This window comes from Prunus persica, chromosome G8 (genome assembly GCF_000346465.2).
Source record: "Prunus persica cultivar Lovell chromosome G8, Prunus_persica_NCBIv2, whole genome shotgun sequence".
NCBI classification, from domain to species: domain Eukaryota; kingdom Viridiplantae; phylum Streptophyta; class Magnoliopsida; order Rosales; family Rosaceae; genus Prunus; species Prunus persica.
In genome coordinates this window covers 3,242,654-3,265,921 of record NC_034016.1, presented here as the reverse complement: position 1 = coordinate 3,265,921, position 23,268 = coordinate 3,242,654, and the positions used below count along the sequence as shown (strand labels likewise).

The 23,268-nt window shown below is 35.7% G+C and overlaps 2 protein-coding genes and 1 pseudogene across 3 annotated transcripts; all 3 read right to left on the bottom strand.

Moving 5' to 3' along the window:
* Positions 766-4,282, bottom strand: LOC18767392 (NAC domain-containing protein 82). Its single transcript, XM_007200983.2, has 5 exons — positions 4,197-4,282; positions 3,157-3,629; positions 2,776-3,053; positions 1,882-2,544; positions 766-1,163 (listed from the first exon to the last, which is right to left on the bottom strand). Exons 2-5 carry the CDS (start codon positions 3,311-3,313, stop codon positions 963-965), a joined length of 1,299 nt encoding a protein of 432 aa, XP_007201045.1. The 5' UTR covers positions 3,314-3,629; positions 4,197-4,282; the 3' UTR covers positions 766-962.
* Positions 7,677-11,817, bottom strand: LOC18768042 (annotated as a pseudogene). The gene is made up of 5 exons (XR_002272944.1): positions 11,715-11,817; positions 10,701-11,083; positions 10,316-10,593; positions 9,729-10,133; positions 7,677-8,327 (listed from the first exon to the last, which is right to left on the bottom strand). The product of XR_002272944.1 is annotated as an NAC domain-containing protein 82 (transcript).
* On the bottom strand, positions 12,807-16,244 carry LOC18767449 (NAC domain-containing protein 82). Its single transcript, XM_020570465.1, has 5 exons — positions 16,107-16,244; positions 15,078-15,493; positions 14,690-14,967; positions 14,023-14,427; positions 12,807-13,392 (listed from the first exon to the last, which is right to left on the bottom strand). The coding sequence occupies exons 2-5, from the start codon at positions 15,232-15,234 to the stop codon at positions 13,177-13,179; spliced, it is 1,056 nt and encodes a 351-aa protein (XP_020426054.1). The 5' UTR covers positions 15,235-15,493; positions 16,107-16,244; the 3' UTR covers positions 12,807-13,176.

Here is a 23,268-nt window from a genome sequence, read left to right as displayed (position 1 = left end):
TTCATTCTGCCAAAGAGAATGAATTATGAAACTCATTCTCCCATTAACATTGATGGTGACAATTTGCCTCAATATAAAATTTTACAGTCCTTCCATTCCACCAATTGCTTCTGTCATTTCCACCTGCACCCTAGAAATTTGAGTGCATGACTTTTTCTTCTGTTTCATTTTTCACCTTCTAGCTGGTTTGAAACTGGTCTTGCTCTCTGTTTTCCCACTTGGGGTTTTAGCTGCTGGTGTTTCTTTTTTTGTTCTTTTTTTCTTTTTTTTTTTGCTCTTATTTTGGTCCTAAAACACAGTTGTTATTCAGATAGTTGGCAGGCACACCTCAGTTCAATCCGACTGGACTGATGGTGCTTTAACTTCAAATGATGTTTACCAATTTGACTGAGTCCCTTTGCAAGTAATATTTCTTGAATTGGTTGGGGACTTTTTACATGGTTGAGACAAATCTGTCATTTACGTTTTATGGAAATCAGCAAGTCTTGTTTTCATAACCCTAATTGCCATGGTTGTAGATAATAAAACTAGAATTTTCAAAGAGAGTCGAGAGAGATAAGAAGGGAAAAAAAAAAGTGAGACAGGGATGGAGATTATGAGAGGATGAGGGAAGATGAAAACAAGAAAAAGAAAACGTGGTCTGAATCCTAAATCCTAACTCAGCCAAAATCCTTCCCTCTTTCTATTTCATTCAAAATAACTTTCTAGCCATTTTAACTAATAAGAATTAGCAACCCAAAAAAAAAGTAGTGTTTCTGGAAATGCTCAGGCTAAAATTTAAACTTCAAGAATTTTCCTTTGGTCAATAGTGAATAATTCATTAAAAAGCCCAAAGGCAGCAAAGGTAATACAAGCTAAGAAACACAAGGGGATACATGATTGGATAATATAGTTGAAATCAAAATAAAATCCGGAATCGGTAACCATCAATGCAAAGTAAACTTGCCATAAAAATTTCATGACTAAAAGAAGAGATTAGGATGCTGAGGTTGGTCGAGATCATATAGCTCCAGAAAATGGCTCCTAGAATCAGGCTCACTGCAGAAATTATATCCAACTTCACCAACTCTACCCAAGTTTTCCAAGTCTCCTAGATCTTCATATATGTTGCTTGTATTGAAATGAGGTGTAGCATTGCCAAAATGTTCAGGATTATTAAGTTCCTGCAGGATAATATGCACACATTAATACACTTAGGGAAGCCATATACTTGTATTAACTGATACAGATGTATGTAAGAAAAATTAAAATGTAATAAGAGTATGGAAGTTACACCATCTAGTTTAAAACTCATGCTTCAAGCAATGACATTCTGTAGTTGAGAACAGTCAGATATTACTATAAGCAGTAACATATCATTACTCATTGGAAAAACAAGAGAGCATGATCAAGAAGGCAGGAAGAGTAAGAAACTCCTCATCAGCAGAGGATAATAGAATATAATTACTCCTAGCAAAATAAAGCAGGGTTTTTCTTTACTCTCCAGCTATGGGAAAGGAAACAGTGGCAAGAACCAAACATATCTGAAAGAAGCATCTGATAGCATAAAGGACACTAATTAGTTACAGCAAATATGTATTGCCAAGCTACAACAGATGCACAGAGAGTGTTTTAAAATGATAACACAAATAGGAAAGAAAAGACTTCTTAGTCAAATAAACACCAAAGGCACTGCAAGACTCACATAACCAAATAAAAAATCGGCACACTTCATGAAAATGGCAAACACATCAATACATGCGGTAACTGATAACAGTACTCAGAAAAAAAAATATTGAATCCAAATATTAAATCCTAATTTGCATTTCCACTTGCCACTAAAATCAAGAATGTTACATGCCAATACTACATGTAAATAAAAGGGAAGAGCACATTATGCACCTCATTTTTGCCATTATCGTTCACAAGAAACGCGCTTTCTTCTGCAAAGCAATCCATAATTGGCAGGGTCTCATCACCATTAGAAGCAGGAGGGTTCTCCATTGTAACAAAATTACAGGAAACCGATTCGTTAACATTGCAAGGTCGTAAGACATCAAATCCGCATGATTCGAATGAAGGACCTGCGCATATAACTTCAGGGGAATGTGTACTAGGCATGTTTGCATTTTGGGCTGTTTCTAAACGACCTTCCGACTCAACTTTTTTAGGCTCATCTATATAGAGAGTACTTTCTTCGGTAAAGCAATCAAACATTGAAATTATATCATCACCAACAGAAGCAAGAGGCATCTCCAGTGTAACGTAATTACTGGAAACCGGCTGGGAAACCTCGCAAAAAGGTGGTAAAATATCATAAATACCTGATCCAGATGGACCTATGCCAATATCCCCAACATAATGTGCATTAGTAGCAGTTGGGCTGACATTATTGCAAGGCAGCCCAAGATCTGGCTCAGGCGTGATTGCAACTTGGACTGCTTCTGAAGTAATTTCAACCTCATCATCACTCCAGTCTTCCTCTTTAAAGGGTGCACCATATTGTGCACCAATTCTTGGCCCTAGCCCTTCTTTTTGGAAAATCATGCAGAGCACATATGAGTCCTGCAACATCAAAAGAGACAACTAAGATCAATATCAACTGACCAACCATCAGCAGCAATATAACAAAGGATAAGGAAATGGAAATACAACATGATCAATCCAATTTGGATGCATGAAAAAATTTTAATCAGTTGCAGCAGAAGAAATTTGATTTGTTTAACATCCCACAAAAATTCCATTGAATAAAAAGGAAGAAATAAAAACAATTAAAGGAGGAAGAGTAGCACTTACCAGAGGCACACCCCTATCAGCCAGGCCCTGATCTTCAAGCCTATACTCATGCATAACCCAATTTGTTCGATCTCCTGATGGGGCTCGACCCGTATGAAAAATTAAAGTTTTTATCCACCCAACAATTTCACCACTGTAAAGAACGGATCTATCCTTTCCCGTGGTCTTCCAGTAACCACCTTCAGTGGCACGTTGAATTCTATTCCCACTACGATATTTCTTTTCTCTCGGACAAAAGAAATACCATTTCAGATCTCCACAATCCCAGCAAGATTTGTCTGGAAAGGAAAAACAAAACACAGTAAGAAACTAAATAATATAAAGTATGGAACTAGATGATAGATAAGGAATTCAAAGGCGAGAAAGTGAAGTGACCTATACCTGGAAGATCCCAAGGATCATACTTGTAAATGTCAACCTCTGCAATGACTTTAAAACCAAGCCTTTTCCCCAGTAACTTTCTCTTCAAGTAGTATTGCACAAGCTCAACATCAGTTGGCTTGAACCGAAACCCAGGAGCCAAGGATGATTTCCCCATGAGAGTCCCCCTATCTAATAAGAACCCTTTAATCTCAAACTAGAAAAAACTAGAAATTCCTTCACTTCTTAGAACCCTTAAATCTCAAACTAGAAATTCCTTCACTTCTTAGAACCCTTAAATCTCAAACTAGAAATTCCTCACAAGAAGTGAAGGAATCAAGTCCCCCTCCTCCAAAGAAAAGGAGAGTCAAGTCCAGTCCCGAAACAATATCCTCCGCAACCAGAGTCTGCCTCGGTTCATAAAACAAAATGCTCTAATAATTGATGAATGTTCCTTGTTGTGATCAAAAGACATCGGGTGCAAAATGAAGGCCCTGTTTCCAACATTATTACACATAAACTTCGTTAAGCAACAGAAAACCAAACGCAAAATAACTACGAACTAAGCAATGAAACACAGGAAACAGTAAACTCTTTTATATATAAAAAAAAAATTCAAGACAAAATCATACAAATGATCATCTAAACCAGAAAGCAATAAAATTGGAAACCCTAATAAAAACCCACAAACCCTAGCAAGCAAAAAGAAAGAACGATAAACTCGTAAAATGAGCAGAATTCTCGAAACAAATCATACCAAAATCATAAAACCCAAAACCCACATAAAAACACAAAAACCCTAGATCGCAAAAAGAAAGAACCCAAATTGAAACACAGAATCAACGTATGCGAATAATCTCCTTAATTATATTCAATATTCAAATTCCGTCACCTACCCAGGAACCCGTAAGAGATAACAATATTTGAATTGACGAAAAAAAACTACATTGACCAAAAACAAAGACCTGAACGAGAGAGAGAGATAAATAAAGAAAATGAATCAAACCCTAGAAACAAGAACCAGAGAAATTGAAAATTTGAATCGAAAGAGCGAGAAATACCTAAAATGGAGAACGAGATTGAAAGGTAGGAACAGACGACGAGCGAACTGAGAACACAGCAGTAGAGTGCGGAGTGTGTTGTTTTCGCTACGCTACTTGGTCAATTTATAACGCGGTTAAATCTTTATTATTTACTTTATTGTCAGAATAATTGTTTATTTAGTTTTGGACCCAAAGAAATGTCTTTATTCATTTTATGGCACAAAACAAATAAATTTAAAAAGGAGTTTCTTATTTGTTTGGGCCAGCCTAAATATGGGCCGGACCGGGCCTGGCCATAAACCCTTACTCTTTCAGTTTAGAAAATTAGAGGTTAATTGGTTGTTTGTGAGTAGATAAATTGAACTAATTAACAGTTTTGTAGAGTGAGAATTGTTGAATCTCCGTTTTGTGGTTTATATATTGGCTGGGTTGAATTGTTTTAATTCTTTTATTTCAAGCAGGAAAAAAAAAAAGGGATTTCGACCCAAATGGCCCTCTAACTTTTGCCTCAATATTGTTTTTGTCCGCCAATTAAAATTTTCGTTTCAATTGTCCTCTAACTCTTTATTTGGTATCAAAACAATCTCACCGTTAAAGACTGCTAATATTGCCGTTAAATTGAAAGGAAATTGTCTATAAAAATTAAAAAAAAATATTATAAAACTTTTATTAAAAAAAAAAAAATTGAATCTCACCAGCCTTTTTTTTTTTGGCTGAGAATGACTTAAAAATTAATTTTAAAAAATTCTCTATTGTTTAAATTAATTTAAAAAGTTCAATCAAATAAATACAAAAATTAAATTACGAAAAATTAAAAAACTGTAACCGATGAACAATCAAACCCATATTTTTGTGTGGAAGGGGAGAGGGAGAGTGAGAGCTGAGATGGGGGAATGGCGTCGTGAGAGGGGGAGGGGGGGTTTTGTGTGTTATTATTTTTTAAAATTTTGTTTTAAATTTATAATATTTATACATTTTAATTTTAATTTTAATTTCTGCTGTATGATTAAAAAGTCCAATTTATCCTTAAAATTGGAGCACGTGATTCAATTTAACTGAAAATTAAATGGTAGGACTGTTTTGATACTAAATGAAGAGTTGGAAGACGATTAAAATGAAAATTTTAGTTGGTGAACCAAAATGCTATTTGAGCAACAATTAGGGGACCGTTTCTGTCAAAAACCCAAAAAAAAAAAAACAAATTAAAAGAAAATGTTTCAAATTCATCCAATTTGAATTTAGATTTGCGTTGAATGGAATTGGATTTTAAGTAAATAACAATTAAGAGAGAGTGTAAATCTCCATTTGGTAAAGTTCATTAGAAACCTCCATTACCCCCGTTATAAAAAATATAAAAAAATTCATCAACAATATCACATTATGTTAAAGTTCCATTGCTAATGTACTGTTGATTGCTGGTTAAAGTTCATCAACGACCTCACATTTGACCCAAAAAAATGTACTGCTTTTTATTGCTGGTTGTTGAAATTTTGACCAGAAGAGGCTATGGAAAGTTTGATTGCAAAAACCCAAACTATTTAGATTAGAATAATGTTACTCTTACCACATTTGTATACCACATTCCCATATCACTTTATGTGGCAGATGAGGTGGACAGCCACATCAATTAAAATTAGGAAAATGCTAGGCTTACTATATTTTTCATACCACAATTGTACCACATTTCTAATAGAGGTGGGCCTCATTATATTAGAGAGGTTGTGGTACAATTGCGGTATGAAAAATGTGGTAAGCCTAGCATTACTCTTAAAATTATTTAGAATAATACTAGTCTTACCATATTTTTTATACTACATGATGTGGCAGCTGATGTGTACGTACCACATCATGTAAAATACTAGTTTATGTTTTTCTAATTTTTTTTATTAAAATACACTTCATTCATTTAATTGATGTGACATATGATATGGATATGCCCCATCATGTGGTATAGAAATGTGGGATAATAATATGGTAAGTGTAGCATTACTCAATTATTATTATTTTTTTTTTAATGATTTATTAACACTTAAAAAAAAACTGTTAATTAAACTTTCTTTATTAAAATACACTTCATTGATTTAATTGATATGGCAAATAATATGGACATGTCACATCATGTGATATAGAAATGTAAGATAAAAATATGGTAAGTGTAGCATTACTCTTTAAGTTAATCTATGAAGCTGATTTTTCCACTCCTCTTTTATTTACTTACACTCCCTTTATTGGAAATTGTATGTTCTCACTCGTCTTTTAAAAGTCCATTGTCACTCTTTGTAAGGCTAAAGCTTGTAAGTGTGATCTCGTCGGAAAAGTGAAATGAATAGATTGCATGAGTATGGTGCGATCTTCCAAAGTTAAAAATTAGAGTTTTGCTCCACATGATGCTAATATCATCAAAATTTGCGTTGGAACTTACTCTTGGGATGGCTATTTATTTATTTATTCTAATTAATTTTTCAGAAATCCTCACTTCCGCATGTTGTCTAGAGTCATGTTTAGGCCAAACTCTACTACGGACAGGGAATGTGCGACTCACTTCGAACAGGTTTGATTTGATTAGGGATGGCAACGGGCCGGTTAGGAGCCGGGTATGGCAATACTATTCCCGTTCCCGCTCACCATTCCCGTCCCCATCCCTGCCCCAATCCCCAGTTTAGGTTTTTCGGGGAATCCCCGACTCCGTCCCCCTCGAGGAAGTGCCTCATATACCCGCCCCAATCCCCGATTTTTAATAAGATATTTCTTGTTAAAATAATTTTCTAAATCACAATCATATCATTGTGAAATTTTAAAAACAACCACCACAAGATATTTCTTGTTAAAATAATAACTCAACAAGGCAAAGAAAGAGGACACAAAACTTGAAATAATTTCTATCCAAATCTTTAGAAACTTTTTCAGTAAGCACAATAAATCCATCTAGTCTCTAGGGTAACTTTGTTTATTATATTATATTAATATATATTGATTATAAATAAATATATTACTTATCGGGCCGGGTTCGGAGATGGGGATAACAATCTCATCCCCGCCCCATCCCTGGTCGGGGATTTTGCAAATTCAGGGATCCCTGTACCCGGCCCCGATTTCCCTCCAAAAACTCCCCCCGTTAATCCGATGGGGACCCGACCCGACGGATATTATTGCCATCCCTAGATTTGATCCTCTTCGAATATTTGTGTGCCGGAACACATACAATATTTTAAAGAAAAATAAAAATAAGGTAAAATCAAATCTTTAAAGATTAAAATTAAAGAAAAACGCTCAGAACTTGATAAAAGAAACATTTTAAAAACAAAATGAAAAAACATTTAAAAAGTTCAATTCATTATGTTAAATTCAACAAAATATTGAAGCAAATAAATAAATAAAACCTCGCTAAAATAGTTTTTAAATATAAATAAAAAATGTTCAAATACTAGGATAATATGATTGAGGCAAAAGACAACAAAGAATTTCTCAAAGCAAAAGCAACAATAACACCAGTACACGTGAATAAAAAACCATAAGCCAAGTCACACAACCTCTTGATTATAACCTCAACGTTACTGACCCAAAAGAAACACACTACGAAAGTACACAAGCATAGTTTAAGCGTAAACCCTCGTAAAAGATTATAGTAAAACAATACGGTAATCCCAGGTAAACCTGATAATTTTTAATACAATACGGTAAACACAATTTTCAGTACCGTTCTGTCCCAACAATGAAAATGAATGTGCAGAGGCAACTCAAAGTTGTGTCTGATAAGGTGAACTTCTGAAAGTTAGCAAACTGGTTAACAAATTTGATCTGAAGGACTAGAGAGCAAAAATAATTTCAGAAGTGAAGTTATCAAACACATTCAACTCGTCTTCAACCGGAAAAGGCGTCTCTCCCATCAAAGTAGGAGGCCGAGTATATGTCAAAGCAGGGCAATTCAACGGTTTACCAAGATAGATCATCCAGCTCCAAGAATTGCTCATTGTCACCTAGCTGCATTTGAGCCGGAGCAAAGATTGAATTATGCACATTGGAGAAATTATATCCATCTTCACTCACTCTAGCCATCTTCCCCAAGTCTCCTAAACCTTCATAAATATCATCACTATTGAAATTGGGTGTAGCACTAGCATTTCCAGAAGGAATGACATTACCAAGCTCCTGCAAACCGTGAAGAAGTTTTACATTAGCATACATTAGAAGTTTAAAGAACATTAGCAAGATAATTAATTTGTACTAATGTACTTATGGAATCATTTTTTTCTTTTAACAGATATAATGACATTTTCAAAATTGAAATTCAAAGCCATCAACTTTTCTAGTTACGCCATCTAGTTTAAAACTCTAGCTTCAAGAAATAACATTTGCACTATAATTAAAAACATATCATTTCTCCATGAATAAATGAATAGGAAAATTTGCCCTCCATCCATGGAAAAGTAAAAACAGAAAAACAGTCAGAGAAACACCAAACCTCTCCAAAATAAAGCAGTATGAAAAAGGAAAAAGGAACCAATTAGGATGCTCTGAGAGAGAGAGAGAGAGAGAGACTATGTTGCACCGATACGGATACGGGTACGGCGATACGATACGATACGATACGTCGATACGGCAAATTTTTAAAAAATAGGATACGGGTACGGCACCGATACGGCGATTAAAATAATATAAATATAAAAATTATAAAAATATAAACATATATATGTAAAATTATATATATATATATATGTAAAATTAGCATTTTGGGCTTTTTTTTCTGGTTCCTTATGTTTTTCTAGGCCATATATGACTTGTTTCAGTTTTTGGGCACCATTAAAAAGGTATAAAACAATTTTTTTAACAAACATGCAACTAAAACGGTGAGTATTGTAATTAGGGCACCCAACATCATCTTCTTCACTAGTTAGCCGCCTCTTCTTCGCACAGCAACTATCTGCAACTGCAGATTTGCAGCAGCTGCAAGCGCAAGTAAGTTATCTTCTTCTTCATTCTTCCTTCTTCCTCCTTCCTCCTTCTTCCTCTTATCTTTTAGTTGCCGTCAAAGTTACCCATTGATGTATCGGGACCGTATCAATGGAGTATCGGAGCCGTATCGTAAAGTCAACATCCTAGAAAAGTCTACGATACGCCACATGGCGTATCGGATACGTATCGATGCCGTATCGGTACCGTATCGTATCGGCGCCGTATCGGATACGAGCATACCCCAAAAATCCGGCGTATCGGTGCAACAGAGGAGAGAGATGAAGGAAATAACGCAAACTACAGATGCACGGAATTTGCAGAGCACACAAGACCCTCATCAGAAACAGAAAAAAAAAAAACAAGGCTAATTTGTCTCTTTCAACAACCTGGATGACATCAATGACAAAAGTAAAATATACAAAACTGTATTATGCCACATTAGCACATCTGAAATTGGAAATCTATGGCATGAGCAGAGTGTCACAACATAAACCTATCCTGATTGCATAAATTAGATCATGATTTGCATTTCCACTTGCTGTAGATCAGGAATGATATATACTACATGTAGAAAAAAGAGAAGGGCGCATTACACACCTCATTTTTGTCATTTTCTTTCATTAAGGAAGTGCTTCCTTCAGTGAAGCAATTCAACATTGACAAGATATCATCATCGGAACCATGAAGCTTCTCCATTGTAACATGATTACTGGAAACCAATTGGTGAACATTGCAAGAAGGTGGTAAAACATCTGATATGCATGATTCAGAAGGACTTGTGTGTATACCCTTTGGGGTATGTCCGCTAGTAGTGATGGAACTATTACAGTTGCTCGGCACTACAAGGTTTGGCTCAGACATATTTTCATGCGGGATTGCTTCTGAACAAATTTCAACTTCATCATCAGTCCAGTCTTCCTCTTTAAAGGGTGCACCATATTGTGCACCAATTTTCGGCCCCAACCCATCTTTTTGGAAAATCATACAGATCACATATGAGTCCTGCAACACCAAAAAGCCACAAAACTTATTCAACAAAAACCCCACAAGCCATGAAAAGCAGTAAAACAAATTGTATAAAGTAAGAAGAAGTAACATTACAAGTCCAATTCAGTAGCACGAAAATATTCCATTGAATAAAAGGAATAAATAAAAATAATTAAAGGAGGAAGAGTAGCACTTACCAGAGGCACACCCCTATCAGCCAGGCCCTGATCTTCAAGCCTATACTCATGCATAACCCAATTTGTTCGATCTCCACGTGGGGCTCGACCAGTGTGAAAAATTAAAGTTTTTATCCACCCAACAACTTCACCACTGTAAAGAACGGATCTATCCTTTCCTGTGGTCTTCCAGTAACCACCTTCAGTGGCACGTTGAATTCTATTCCCATTACGATACTTCTTTTCTCTCGGACAAAAGAAATACCGTTTCAGATCCCCACTTTCCCAGCAAGATTTGTCTGGAAATGAAAAAAAAAAAAAAACACAGTGAGAAACTAAATAATACAAAGAATGAACTAGATGATAGATAAAGAATACAAAGGCGAGAATGTGAAGTGACCTATACCTGGAAGATCCCAAGGATCATACTTGTAAATGTCAACCTCTGCAATGACTTTAAAACCAAGCCTTTTCCCCAGTAACTTTCTCTTCAAGTAGTATTGCACAAGCTCAACATCAGTTGGCTTGAAACGAAACCCAGGAGCCAAGGATGATTTCCCCATGAGAGTCCCCCTACCTAATAAGAACCCTTAAATCTCAAACTAGAAATCCCTCACAAGAAGTGAATGAATCAAGAACCTTTCCTCCAAAGAAAAGGAGTTTCAAGTCCAGTCCCGAAACAATATCCTCCGCAACCACAGTCTGCCTCGGTTCATAAAACAAAATGCTATAATAATTGATGAATGTTCCTTGTTGTGATCAAAAGACATCGGGTGCAAAATGAAGACCCTGTTTCCAACATTATTACACATAAACTTAGTTAAGCAGCAGAAAACCAAAGGCAAAATAACTACAAACTAAGCAATGAAACACAGGAAGCAGTAAACTCTTTTATATATTAAAAACTCAAGACAAAACAACATCGCAAAAAATTGATATTTGAATTGTCAAAAAACCTAATTGATAATCGATATAAAATATTCAACAGCAAGACACATTGAATTTAAAAGAAGTAATCCCACATACGAATCCTCAAAATAACCAGATAGGAAAAAAAATTCAAACCCAGATCGTAAAATGAGCATAATTCACGAAAAATATCATATCAATAATCGTAAAGCAATAAAATTCAAAACCCAAAAAAAAAAATCCACAAACCCTAGATCGCAAAAAGAAAGAACCCAAATTGAAACACAGAATCAACCTATGCGAATAATCTCCTTAAATTATATTCAATATTCAAATTCTGTCACCTACCCACGAACCCGTAAGAGATAACAATATTTGAATTGACGAAAAACAAAGACGTGAACCAAAAAAAAAAGAGAGAGAGAGAGAGAGATAAATAAAGAAAATGAATCCAAACCTAGAAACAAGAACCAGAGAAATCGAAAATTTGAATCGAAAGAGAGAGAAATACCTAAAATGGAGAACGAGATTGAAAGGCAGGAACAGACGACGAGCGAACTGAGAACAAAGCAGTAGAGAGCGGAGTGTTTTGTTTTCGTCACGCTACTTCGTCGATTTATAACGCGTTCAAAGTTTTATTATTTACTTTCTGGCCCAAACAATGTCTTTATTTATTTTATGACCCATATTTATTTTTTTACCCCAAAAGAATTTTAAAATGAGTTTCTTATTTGTTTGGGCCAGCGTAAATATGGGCCGACTCTATCCGGTAGTAAGAGGCTAGGGCCAACTCTAATTCAAAACGACGACGTAGCAAGAGCTTAGGGCCAACGACTCCGTAAGCCGAGGCTAGGGCACCGCTATGAGAGCAGCGTTCTTTATAAAAGGCAAGCCTCATCAGCCTCTGTTATTCTATCCAAACAAAGCTCGTCTAAATTTCAATGGCGTTGTGTGGTTCTGTAATTAGGGTTTCGTGTTAATATATATATATGAAGGAGAGGGGATGATGATATTCAATGTGCAAACGCAGTACCAGGCATCTCTTGGTTTCTATGAGCGGCACTTCCACACGAGATTTCTGACTCTCTCTCTGTCTCTCACAAATGATTAATCAATTTTCTCTTCTTCTTTTTTTTTGTGGGTTTTTTCTTTCAAAATATTCTGAGCTTTGAGATGTAAAACTGGATTTTCAAGGTTTTTTTTTTTTTTTTTTGTTATTGGGGTATTTGCTAAAATTAATTTAAAAGTATTTCATTTCGTTTTTATTAAAAGTGGGTCTAGAATGTCTTGAGACTTACTAAGTTTTGGTTCACAATGTGTTAAAAGTGGGTCTAGAATGTCTTGACATTTAACCCCCAAACAAATGTATTGCTGGTTGTTGGCGTTTTGACAAGAGGTCGTGGAAAATATAAGATTGGAAAAACCCAAAATATATAGCTTAATGTAAAGTCCATTGTTCCCTTTTCTCGAATCGCTTGTACTAAAAAAAATTGTAGAAGTTGTCACTCTTGTAAGAGAGTTTGGTTTGATCTTCCAAAGTGCAAAATTAGAGTTATTGACCCAAAGACGGTTCAGTAAAAACATAAGCCAAGTCACAACCTCATGATTATAACCTCAACGTTATTGACCCAAAAGAAACAAACTACGAAACTACACAAGTCTAGTTTAAGATTATAGACATAAAACAAGTGCATTGTAATCCCAGGTAAACCTGATAATTGTTAATACAATACAGTAGTTCCGTTCCAACAATAAAAATGAATGTGCAGAAGCAACTCAAAGTTGTGTCTGTTAAGGTGAACTTCTGAAAGTTAACAAACCGGTTAACAAATTTGATCTGAAAGACTGGTGAGCAATAATAATTTCAGGAGGTCACGTTATCAAACACATTCAACTCGTCTTCAACCGGAAAAGGCGTCTATCCCATCAATGTAGGAGGCTGAGTATATGTCAAATCATGGCAATTCAACGGTTTACCATGATAGATCATCCAGCTCCAAGAATTGGTCATTGTCACCTAGCTGCATTTGAGCCGGAGCACAGATTGAATTATGCACATTGGAGAAATAAAATCCATCTTCACTCACTCCAGCCATCTTCCCCAAGTCTCCTAAATCTTCATAAATATCATCACCATTGACATTAGGTGTAGCACTAGCATTTCCAGAATGAATGACGTTACCAAGCTCCTGCAAACCGTGAAGAAGTTTTAAATTAGCATACATTAGAAGTTTAAAGAACATTAGCAAGATAATTTATTTGTACTTATGGAATCATTTTGTTTATTTTAACAGATATAGGAGCATATAAGAATATCCAAGAGGCTCCATCAACTTTTCTAGTTACGCCATCTAGATTAAACCTCTAGCTTCAAGAAATAACATTTGCACTATAGTTAATAACATATCATTTCTCCATGAATAAAGAATAGGAAAATTTGCGCAAGGAAAAGTAAACACAGAAAACCAGTAAGAGAAGCACCTGGAGAGGGGGGGAGAGAGAGAGAGAGAGAGAGGAAATAAAGCAAACTACAGATGCACGGAATTTGCAGAGCACACAAGACCCTCATCAGAAGAAAAAAACAAACAAAAAACAAGGCTAATTTGTCTATTTCAACAACGTGGATGACATCAATGACAAAAGTAAAATATACCCAACTATATTGTGCCACATTAGCACATCTGAAATTGGAAATCTATGGCACGAGCAGAGTGTCACAACATAAACCTATCCTGATTGCGCGATTTGCATTTCCACTTGCTATAGATCAGGAATGATATATACTACATGTAGAAAAAAGAGAAGGGCGCATTACACACCTCATTTTTGTCATTTACTTTCATTAAGGAAGTGCTTCCTTCAGTGAAGCAATTCAACATTGGCAGGATGTCATCACCGGAACCACGAAGCTTCTCCATTGTAACATGATTACTGGAAACCAATTGGAGAGCATTGCAAGAAGGTGGTAAAACATCTGATATGCACGATTCAGAAGGACCTAAGTGTATATCCTTCGGGGAATGTCCGCTAGTAGTGACAGAACTATTACAGTTGCTCTGCACTACAAGGTTTGGCTCAGGCATGTTTTCATGTGGGACTGCTTCTGAACAAATTTCAGCCTCATCATCAGTCCAGTCTTCCTCTTTAAAGGGTGCACCATATTGTGCACCATTTTTGGGCCCCCACCCATCTTTGTGGAAAATCATACAGATCACATATGAGTCCTGCAACACCAAAAAGCCACAAAACTTATTCAACAAAAACCCACAAGCCATGAAAAGCAGTAAAACAAATTGTATGAAGTAAGGAAATCTAACATTATCAGTCCAATTCAGCAGCATGAAAAAATTCTAATCACGTAAAACATTAAAGAATAACAAACCTTTTACAAAAGGAGAGTATATTACTAAATCACTGCAGAGTGTCAGACTAATTTATTGAAAACAAAGAAGCATACAAAATAGTGAGAGGAAGAGTGTCATTTACATGTGGCACACCACTATCAGCCAGGTCCTTAGCTTCAAGCCTATACTCGTGCATAACCCAATCTGTTCTTTCTCCTTTTGGGGATCGACCTTTATGAAAGATCAATATTTTTTTCCACCCGGAAACTTCACCATTGTAAAGAACAGATCTATCCTTTCCCGTGGACTTCCAGTAACCACACTCGGTGCCACGTTGCACTCTAACTCCAGTTGGATACTTCCTTGCTGTTGGACAAAAGAAGTACCATTTTAGATCTCCACTCTGCCAGCCAGATTTTTCTGAAGAAATAAAAAGCACAATACAGTCAGAAACTAAATGATACAAAGTAGGAAAACCAAGGTAAATGACAGTGAAGAAAACAAATAAGAGAAATTAGAATGACATATACCTGGAAGATCCCAAGGAGCATACTTGTGAATGTCGACCTCTGCAATGAAGTTAGAATGGAGCCTTTTCCCCATTACCTTCCTCTTCAAATAATACCGTACAAGTTCTACATCAGTTGGAGAAAACCGGAAACCAGGAGGCAACGGTGGTTTCCCCATCACAAAATCCAAATGTAAAGTCTCAACTATCTAACAATAGCCTTAAATCCCACTGTAAAAATTCCTCACAAGATGTGAGGAAAATAATGCACTATTATAAACAACGTCCACTCCCAAAAAAAAATTAGGTCAAGTCCAGTGCCGGAACAAGATCCTCCGCGAACACCAGAGCCTCCCTCGGTTCATAAAATAAAATTTTCCAATAATTGATGAATGTTTGTTGTTGAGATCAAAAGACATTGGATGTGCAATGAAGACCCTGTTTTCAAACATTATTAGACACGCTCAGAATAAGAAGCAGAAAACTAAACGAAACAGCACAGGAAACAGCAAGTAGGAACAATTTTTTCTTCTATAAACTTTCAAGACAAACAAACCCCATCAAAATTGATAGGTCCCTCAAAACCCTAATTGGTAATCACTTTTTAAATATTTAACAGAAGAAAGCAACACATTTCGCATTCAAAATACGGACCCTTCATACAAATTATATATGATGCCCATCTATTAAAAATAAATAAAAAGTCAAACCCAGATCGTAAAACCATCATAATCATCTAAAAACCCATAGAAACAATCATATAAAACCCGAAAAATACAAAAATGAAAACCCACATTACTAGCCCGCCAAAGAAAAGAACGAAATTTGAACTGAGAAGAAAACCCTAAATTGACGACGAAATAAAACGCGTACATAACAGAGAATGAAGAGAGAGAGAGAGAGAGAGAGAGAGAGTTTTGATTTGAAAAAATCAAAGGCGGGAGGGAGAGCATCAGGGCTTAAGGAGAGGAAAAATAATCAAAACCTTGAAAAAAGAAAAAAGAAAAAAAATACTTGATCGACTGAAACCAATCAAGGGAGAGGACTATACCTGAAGATGGGAGAAATGGCGATGATGGGTTGAACCGGAGAAGTGGTGGGCGAGGATGGCTTCAATGGAGGAAGACTCGAAGCGCGGAGTGAAACGAGCTACAGGTGACGACTCCGGTTTTTCAGTGCTTTTGGGGTATTTATACTCGAATCGCAGCCATAGTTTCTTTATTTATTTTGTGGCCAAAATGTTTCTTTAATTATATGGGGCTGGCCCAACTGTAGATTAAATGAATATGAAGGGTCAATTAATAAATTTTATGAAATCAACCATTATCTATTATTTTCACCTGATATCTTATTTTCTCACCCACTTTATTTTTAAATTATATTTTTGTAGAAAAATTTGTCGCCCTAAAAAAAAAAATTAAGGTGTTTAGAATATCGCTATATTGTCAAAACTAGGGACCGAACTAGCCCAAGGACTTCCCCGGGTTGTAGTCGAGGGAAGGCTTGCATCAAGTTCGATCTTTATATTTTTTTGTATAATGTAAATGTCATTAGAAATTAGTTTAGTGCATGAGTTGGTATGAGTATGACATGAATTAGCAATTATTAACGCCAGCAAGATTCGAGAGTTGAGTACATTGTCAAATAACAAAACAAAGAAAAAACTTTTATTATTAATTTTTTAGACCATAGATTCATAGTCAAAGTACCAGCTGTGAGTTATATAAACTTACCATGATTTGGGTAAATGATGATTTACTACACATTTATCCAATTAATTAGTTTTTAGTTTTATTAGAAACAACTTCAGTTGCTGATCAACCAATGGACAATTACATCTTAGAATATACACAAGTAGTTAGTTTTTGGGTACAAAACTTTCCAAACTCCCAAAACCTTTCCAACTGCAAACAGCTAATGAAACCACCTTTATATGAATATACTCTTTCCTTTCCATTGCCTACTTGCGTAGGCCTCCTTAATTTCCCCCCTCCCGGCCTTTTTTTTTTCTTTCCTCGGTGTCGAATTAAGGAGGAGATATAATAGGTCAGAAAAGAGCGAGATTCGAACTCTGAAATGAGTACACAGTACTATGAGGGAAATATTCATTCCTTATCCTTCCCTCATGCAGAAAGGGTTTCTTCACAAGCCAATTATATTGATCAAGTACCCGAAGTAACCATCACAAAAATTGTACTTTCAGTGCTTGCTTTTCTAGGGTTTCTTGGGTACTTGTTTGTGGGTGTCCTATACATGTCTGAGACCTATTGTCCAAAATCAAAATCTCTTCAAGTGATTTTGCATTCTTTGACAACATCAAATTTCCATGCCAAATCCACACATCCATTGAACACCACCAAATGGGAAGCCAGCCTCACCATACAAAACTATCACAAGAACAAGCTCAGGATCCTCGTGTCGGACCTCGAAACCCTCCTTCATTACAAAAACTACGGATTTTCATGCGCCTCGGGGTTGAGAAAACCGATGGAGATTGGGAGCCTGAAGCAGAGGACGGTGAAGCTGAACATTAGCAACTCAGCATGTGCTGAGAAGCCCTATTTGGTACCTGAGCTAAATGAAAAGGCAATTAGGGAAAGGAAGAGAAGGCGTTTGAGGTTGAGCTTGGAAATGAAGATGGTGATTTCATCTGCCATGATTCAATCAGCTTTTGGAGGAAGATTTACCATCGTTGATTATAGAAGTTTAGATGTGTTAGACGTTGAATTTTTTCATGGAGGAAAGGGTAGATTGGTTCATCGTGATGTAAAGCTGCGGATGAATTCCACTTTGTCAACTAATGATAATTATTAGCAATTTGCATCAATTTCTTTTAGATTAATTTACTTCTTTTTTTTTTCTTTTTTTCTTTTTATATTCCAATTAAAGGGGCATTAGATTTCTTGTTCTAGTAACAAATTTGGATATTAATTCAAATTCCTCACAAATATATGACAGCATTAATTAGCTGGATGAACCTGATAACTAACTGTATAGCTAACTCAGTTTAATTTGGCCTTCTTATGAGTTGGCTATTAATTTATTTTGTTCAGTTGGCCGCATCATACTTTAATTGCGAGTTTGCCTAATTATGAGTCAATTTAGTTGTTGGAAAACAGTTAAACTAGTTTCAGAGATTATAAGGGGTTAAGTGAGAAAAGTTCAATTTCAGGAGTTAAAGTAAGACAATTAAAACAAATCACTTTACCCTAGAAAATAAATAGATAAGAATTTTGTTTCAAAAAGATAACTCAGACAATTAAAACAAATCACTTTACCCTTTTCATTCTTTATCACTTTCTCACTAATTTTCTCGGCAACTTTACTACCTACCAAACACTGGAATCTCCCACCACATGTAAAACGATTTCTCAATTTTACACATCTTTACTGTAGAAACAATAGAAATTCATAAACTTAGCAACAATAAGAAAATGAAGAAAATGGTTTGAATATATCTTCTGATCTAAGAGGATAGAGGGAGAGAGGACAAGCACATCTAAACAAGAAGGTTCATTGTTGCATTAAAAAATTACAAGGGAAAAATATCAAGAAGAGAAATGCATGTACATCAAACAAGGAAATCAAGGGAGGACATTTAAGTGGCTTGTTGTATATTTGGTTGGGCGGCAGTTGTCTCTGCTTAATTCAAGAAAGTCTTAAGTTTCACTTAATTGATTTTTTTTTAATTTAAATTATTACAAATTAATCTAATATAAAGATTCGAACTTGAGTGCAACAGAACGGACTTATTACCATCACTAACTGGTGTAACCTGCGTATGCCTTAATTGATAAATTATCTTGTAAGTTTTATGTTTCTTTTCAAGAATGATGTATATTTAGGGATTTTTTTGGTAAAAGAGATTTGTGAACTTGGAATAGAGAAAATATAAATAAAACTAACAATAAATACGATTTTTAAAATATCTGTTGTAAAGTATAAAGTAGTGGAGCCCACTTACTATTTGTTTGTATACTTTGGTGCATGAGTTTATTCACGGGTGAATAGTGAATAGTGAAGATGATTGGATAGAAACATCACGGGTGCCATTTATCATGCCTATAAATAGGCAATCCTTCTGCCTGCAAAGAAGAAAAAGAAACGGAAAGAAACAAAGAAGAGGAAAGAGAGAAGAGAGGAAAGAGAGAAGAGGAAACAAAGGAGAGGAAAAAGAGAAAAGAGGAAAGAGAGAAAAGGAAAGAGACAAGAGGAAGAGAAGGAAGAAAGAGGAAAGAGAGAGCAGAGAGAAATTCTCCTAGAGAGAAAATTCAGTGAGCCACACATGTTGTAAACACTAAAGTTGTAGCCATATTATTTTATATAGTGAAAAGTTACTGCTGCTGCTCTCCGAGGACGTAGGCATAGCCGAACCTCGTTAAATGCTGTGTCTCATCTACTTTACGTACAGCTCAATATTCGTACATATTCCAGGTTATTTTTATAACACGTTATCAGCACGATAGTCTCTCCTTTTATTTTTGAAATTTTTTCAACTCAACACTATGTGGTTACTTCTCTGTCTCCTCTCTGTCATATGTCTACTCTCACTTTACTACTACAACGACATGCAAACTTTCTTTTTTGTGTTCTCACAGTTTCTATGTTGTTTAATCCATGCTTGTTTAATTTACTTCTTTGTAACGTAATTTGTAATTTCTATGTTGTTTAATCAGTCCTGTTATTTTATGGTGGTGTATTTTTTTACCCATCGCGTTGTAATACAAATTATTGTAATAAAATGATGGTGTGATCTTAAAACTCATCTATTATATCTTGAATAGTGGCGCAGTTATATTGCCCACACTATATAATATATTATGCACTTCATATATATTAGGTGGAGGTTTTTATCCCCACATTTATTTTATTTATGGTATGGTGTAGGTTTATTACCCATACGGCAATATTTATTTAAAGGGTGGTGCGGGTTTATCGTCCACGCCTTTACTTTTATTTAAATGTATGGAGCAGAATTAGTGCCCATACAAGCACGTTTACTTTATCGCAAATTACTTTTACTTAAAGTATTATTTATGGTATGGTGTAGGTTTATTACCCATACGGCAATATTTATTTAAAGGGTGGTGCGAGTTTATCGTCCACGCCTTTGCTTTTATTTAAATGTATGGAGCAGAATTAGTGCCCATACAAGCACGTTTACTTTACGAATTTAATTTACCGCACATTTAATTTTATTTAAGGTATGGTGCGGGATTAACGTCCATACAGCAAGCAATTTAATTTATGAATTTATTTTACCGCACATTTACATTTATTTAAAGTATGGTGCGGGTTTATCGTCCATACCAGTAATTTATTTATCAGCAATTTATTTTATGGATTAATTGTGCTGTATGATGAGTTTTTACAGTATGCAGATCAGGACCAGAAGTTCTTTGATCCTCATCATACAATTACATCAGGACTTGAAGATCCTTGATGATGATATTAATATGAGAGCTGGCAGTCTCTCCGGTACTATATTTGTAAACATGTGATTGGACTTAAGGGTCCTTGATCCCTGACATGTAAATAAGGACCTAGAGTTCCTTAATGATGTAACAGTACTTTATTGGTTCATAGTGCCGTACACATGGATGATAACTGTACTGGCAGATGTACTGTACACATGAATAGATACGTATTCATGACTTGATGAATAGTACTATTCACATGAATAGTGACGTATGTATAAATATTAACCATTTTGGGTAAACCGTCACTATATACAAAAAGGAACCTGCAGTTCCTTAAACTCATGGATGAGCAATTAAATGAGATGCCAGAAGTTCCTCAAAATATGGACAATTATGTAAGGGCTTGAAGTCCCGAAATGTGTACAGAAAATTGTAAAAATGTCCATACCATGAGAATATGTGGCTTTGGCCTGAAGTTCAAAATTTAACAGTGTTGAGAACCTGAAGTTCCAACAATTAAAAGGACAACCCTTGAGGTATTATTGCAAATTGTGGTATGCCACATATTTCTTTGGCATAAGAAGATGATGAATTTAATAAAGTTCGATTTTGTTATAATCGACACCTCAAGAAAGAAATATATTTTGTGAATTTCGGTTGTTAAGAATACACCGCGAAATGGATAATATTAATATAAACCTCAAATAATGAATTGAGGCTCCCCACATATTTTGTTATATCTGGGCCGGAAGCCCATGGATCCAAATATATGAGAGATCCTGAACTTGAAGTTGTGGGTATATAGTAGTTAATGCTCTTCACTACTATATTGCGATATTATCGTGGCTTTTACTCAATTCATATTTCATGTCCATTTGAAAAGGGCAAATAAATTCTGAGTTTGTGTTTAGCTCAGGCCAAAAGTTCCAGGCTACCATGCGATAAAATATGAAATTTGGGAGAGACAATGTGGTTATTTGAACCTATAAGACACAAGGTTCCAAACCGTCATTTTGAAAAGACGTAAAAACCACAGGTGTAAGTTTAAGAATGTGCGCAATTATTATAATAGGAAAGAAGCATATAACAGATAGATTTTTTCCACCTACAATGAGGTGCAGGCCCTGTAAAATCTATAAAATTACATTATGTTCTGGAAGCCTCTGAAGGAAGAGGACGGCGCCTCTTAAGCTTAGCCATGAGCTTCTCGTGGTCTCCCAAAATTCTTTCATTGGAGACCTGCAGCATGTCTAGCCTTCTCAGTGTATCAACAGAGTACGAACTCACCAGTTTCAACAAGGAATTATTCTCTCCTTTAAGTTTCTCAACCTCCTGTTGAGACTCATGAAGCATTCTTTGAAGAGACGAATTTTCAGTTGTTAGCCTCTGAACCTCGTTTGCTCTAGCACGCAAACGATCAGCCATGTTAGAAACAGAAGCAGCACTCTGAATGCTAAAAGCCATTGAGTCATCAATAGCCTCTTCCTCAGACCTCCCTGTTAACAGCATTTCATCCATTGGAGTAATGAAATTCCTAGCTACTATGACAGCAGTAGCATCATTCATCATCACAGAATCATTAACTGTGATATGACGATTTTGGGATACAAAAGATGGACGCCAAACTTTGGCGTCACTGGTTGTTGTGGGAGCATCATTTAAATTGAAATAATTTGGGCAGAAAGAAGAGGAAGCCATTTTTAAGAATGTTTCGAAGAAAGCCTTAGGAAAACTAAAGTTTCAGAAAATGAAGGAAGTTAAGTTGAAACGCAATTGCTCCAATCAAGTTTTGCAAAGGCAATATCTATAGACGAAAATATGGCAATATCTTCAGGATTCCAATATCTTCTCGAATCCCCATATTATCTTTTTCTTTCCTAGAGTCCAAAACTTCACGTGGCCTCTAATAATGCCTGTCGGCACTTTCGGCGTTTTCAAGTATTATTTTCGTCAAAGCCGATCTTGCTTTACGGATTTCACGGAGCTACTTTTTCAAAAGTATCCCGAGAATCTCGCAATTTTCCTATGATTAATTTGAAATTCACCGGTTCTACCTATTCATTGTATTTGTGTATAAATGTGTTACTAACGAAATTTTCTTTGCAGAAGACATCCAGTTTACTCCATACCTAGTGATGCGATATCTACTTATTTTTCTTATCAGTGAGCACTCAATATGCCTGAGAAGCAAGATTATCTCTGATCATCCATTCAGGAAGCAAGACTATCCCTGATCACGTTTCCGCTACATCAGGAAACTGTGAAGGCGATCTTATGCTCTAATCTCCGGAAGTCCTTCTAGACTAGGAGATATGAGAGCTTATTGTCTGCTCCCACCAGCTTCCTTCCTTGATTGCTTACCTTCTCTTGCAATCAATATCACATTATTTTTGCATTTTTTCTCTTTTTATAACTCTCTGTTCATAAGAGATTTTATTTCTTTAGAATGAACATCTGAAGAATGAATCCATGAAGTAATCCTAACTATGAGGGTTATTTGTTTTGACAGAGGCAAAAGAGTTGTGATTTTTGCTCTTGCAGGATATAACTAGATCATCAAGCGCTACATTATATTTACTGGGCCGATATGAGCTTGAATGATACTTGAGAAAAGTTTCTCCCACCTAAGGATGTAAGCAATCCTTGTGTTATTTTATGCTTATATACTTATTTGATATTTTATCTTGAAAGGTAACCAAATGGGGAGATAAGTCCGTTCCAAAAGAATGGCTTGTATGTATCCATGAATTATTAACGCAAATTTTACAGATTGCAAGTTGGATACATTGATAA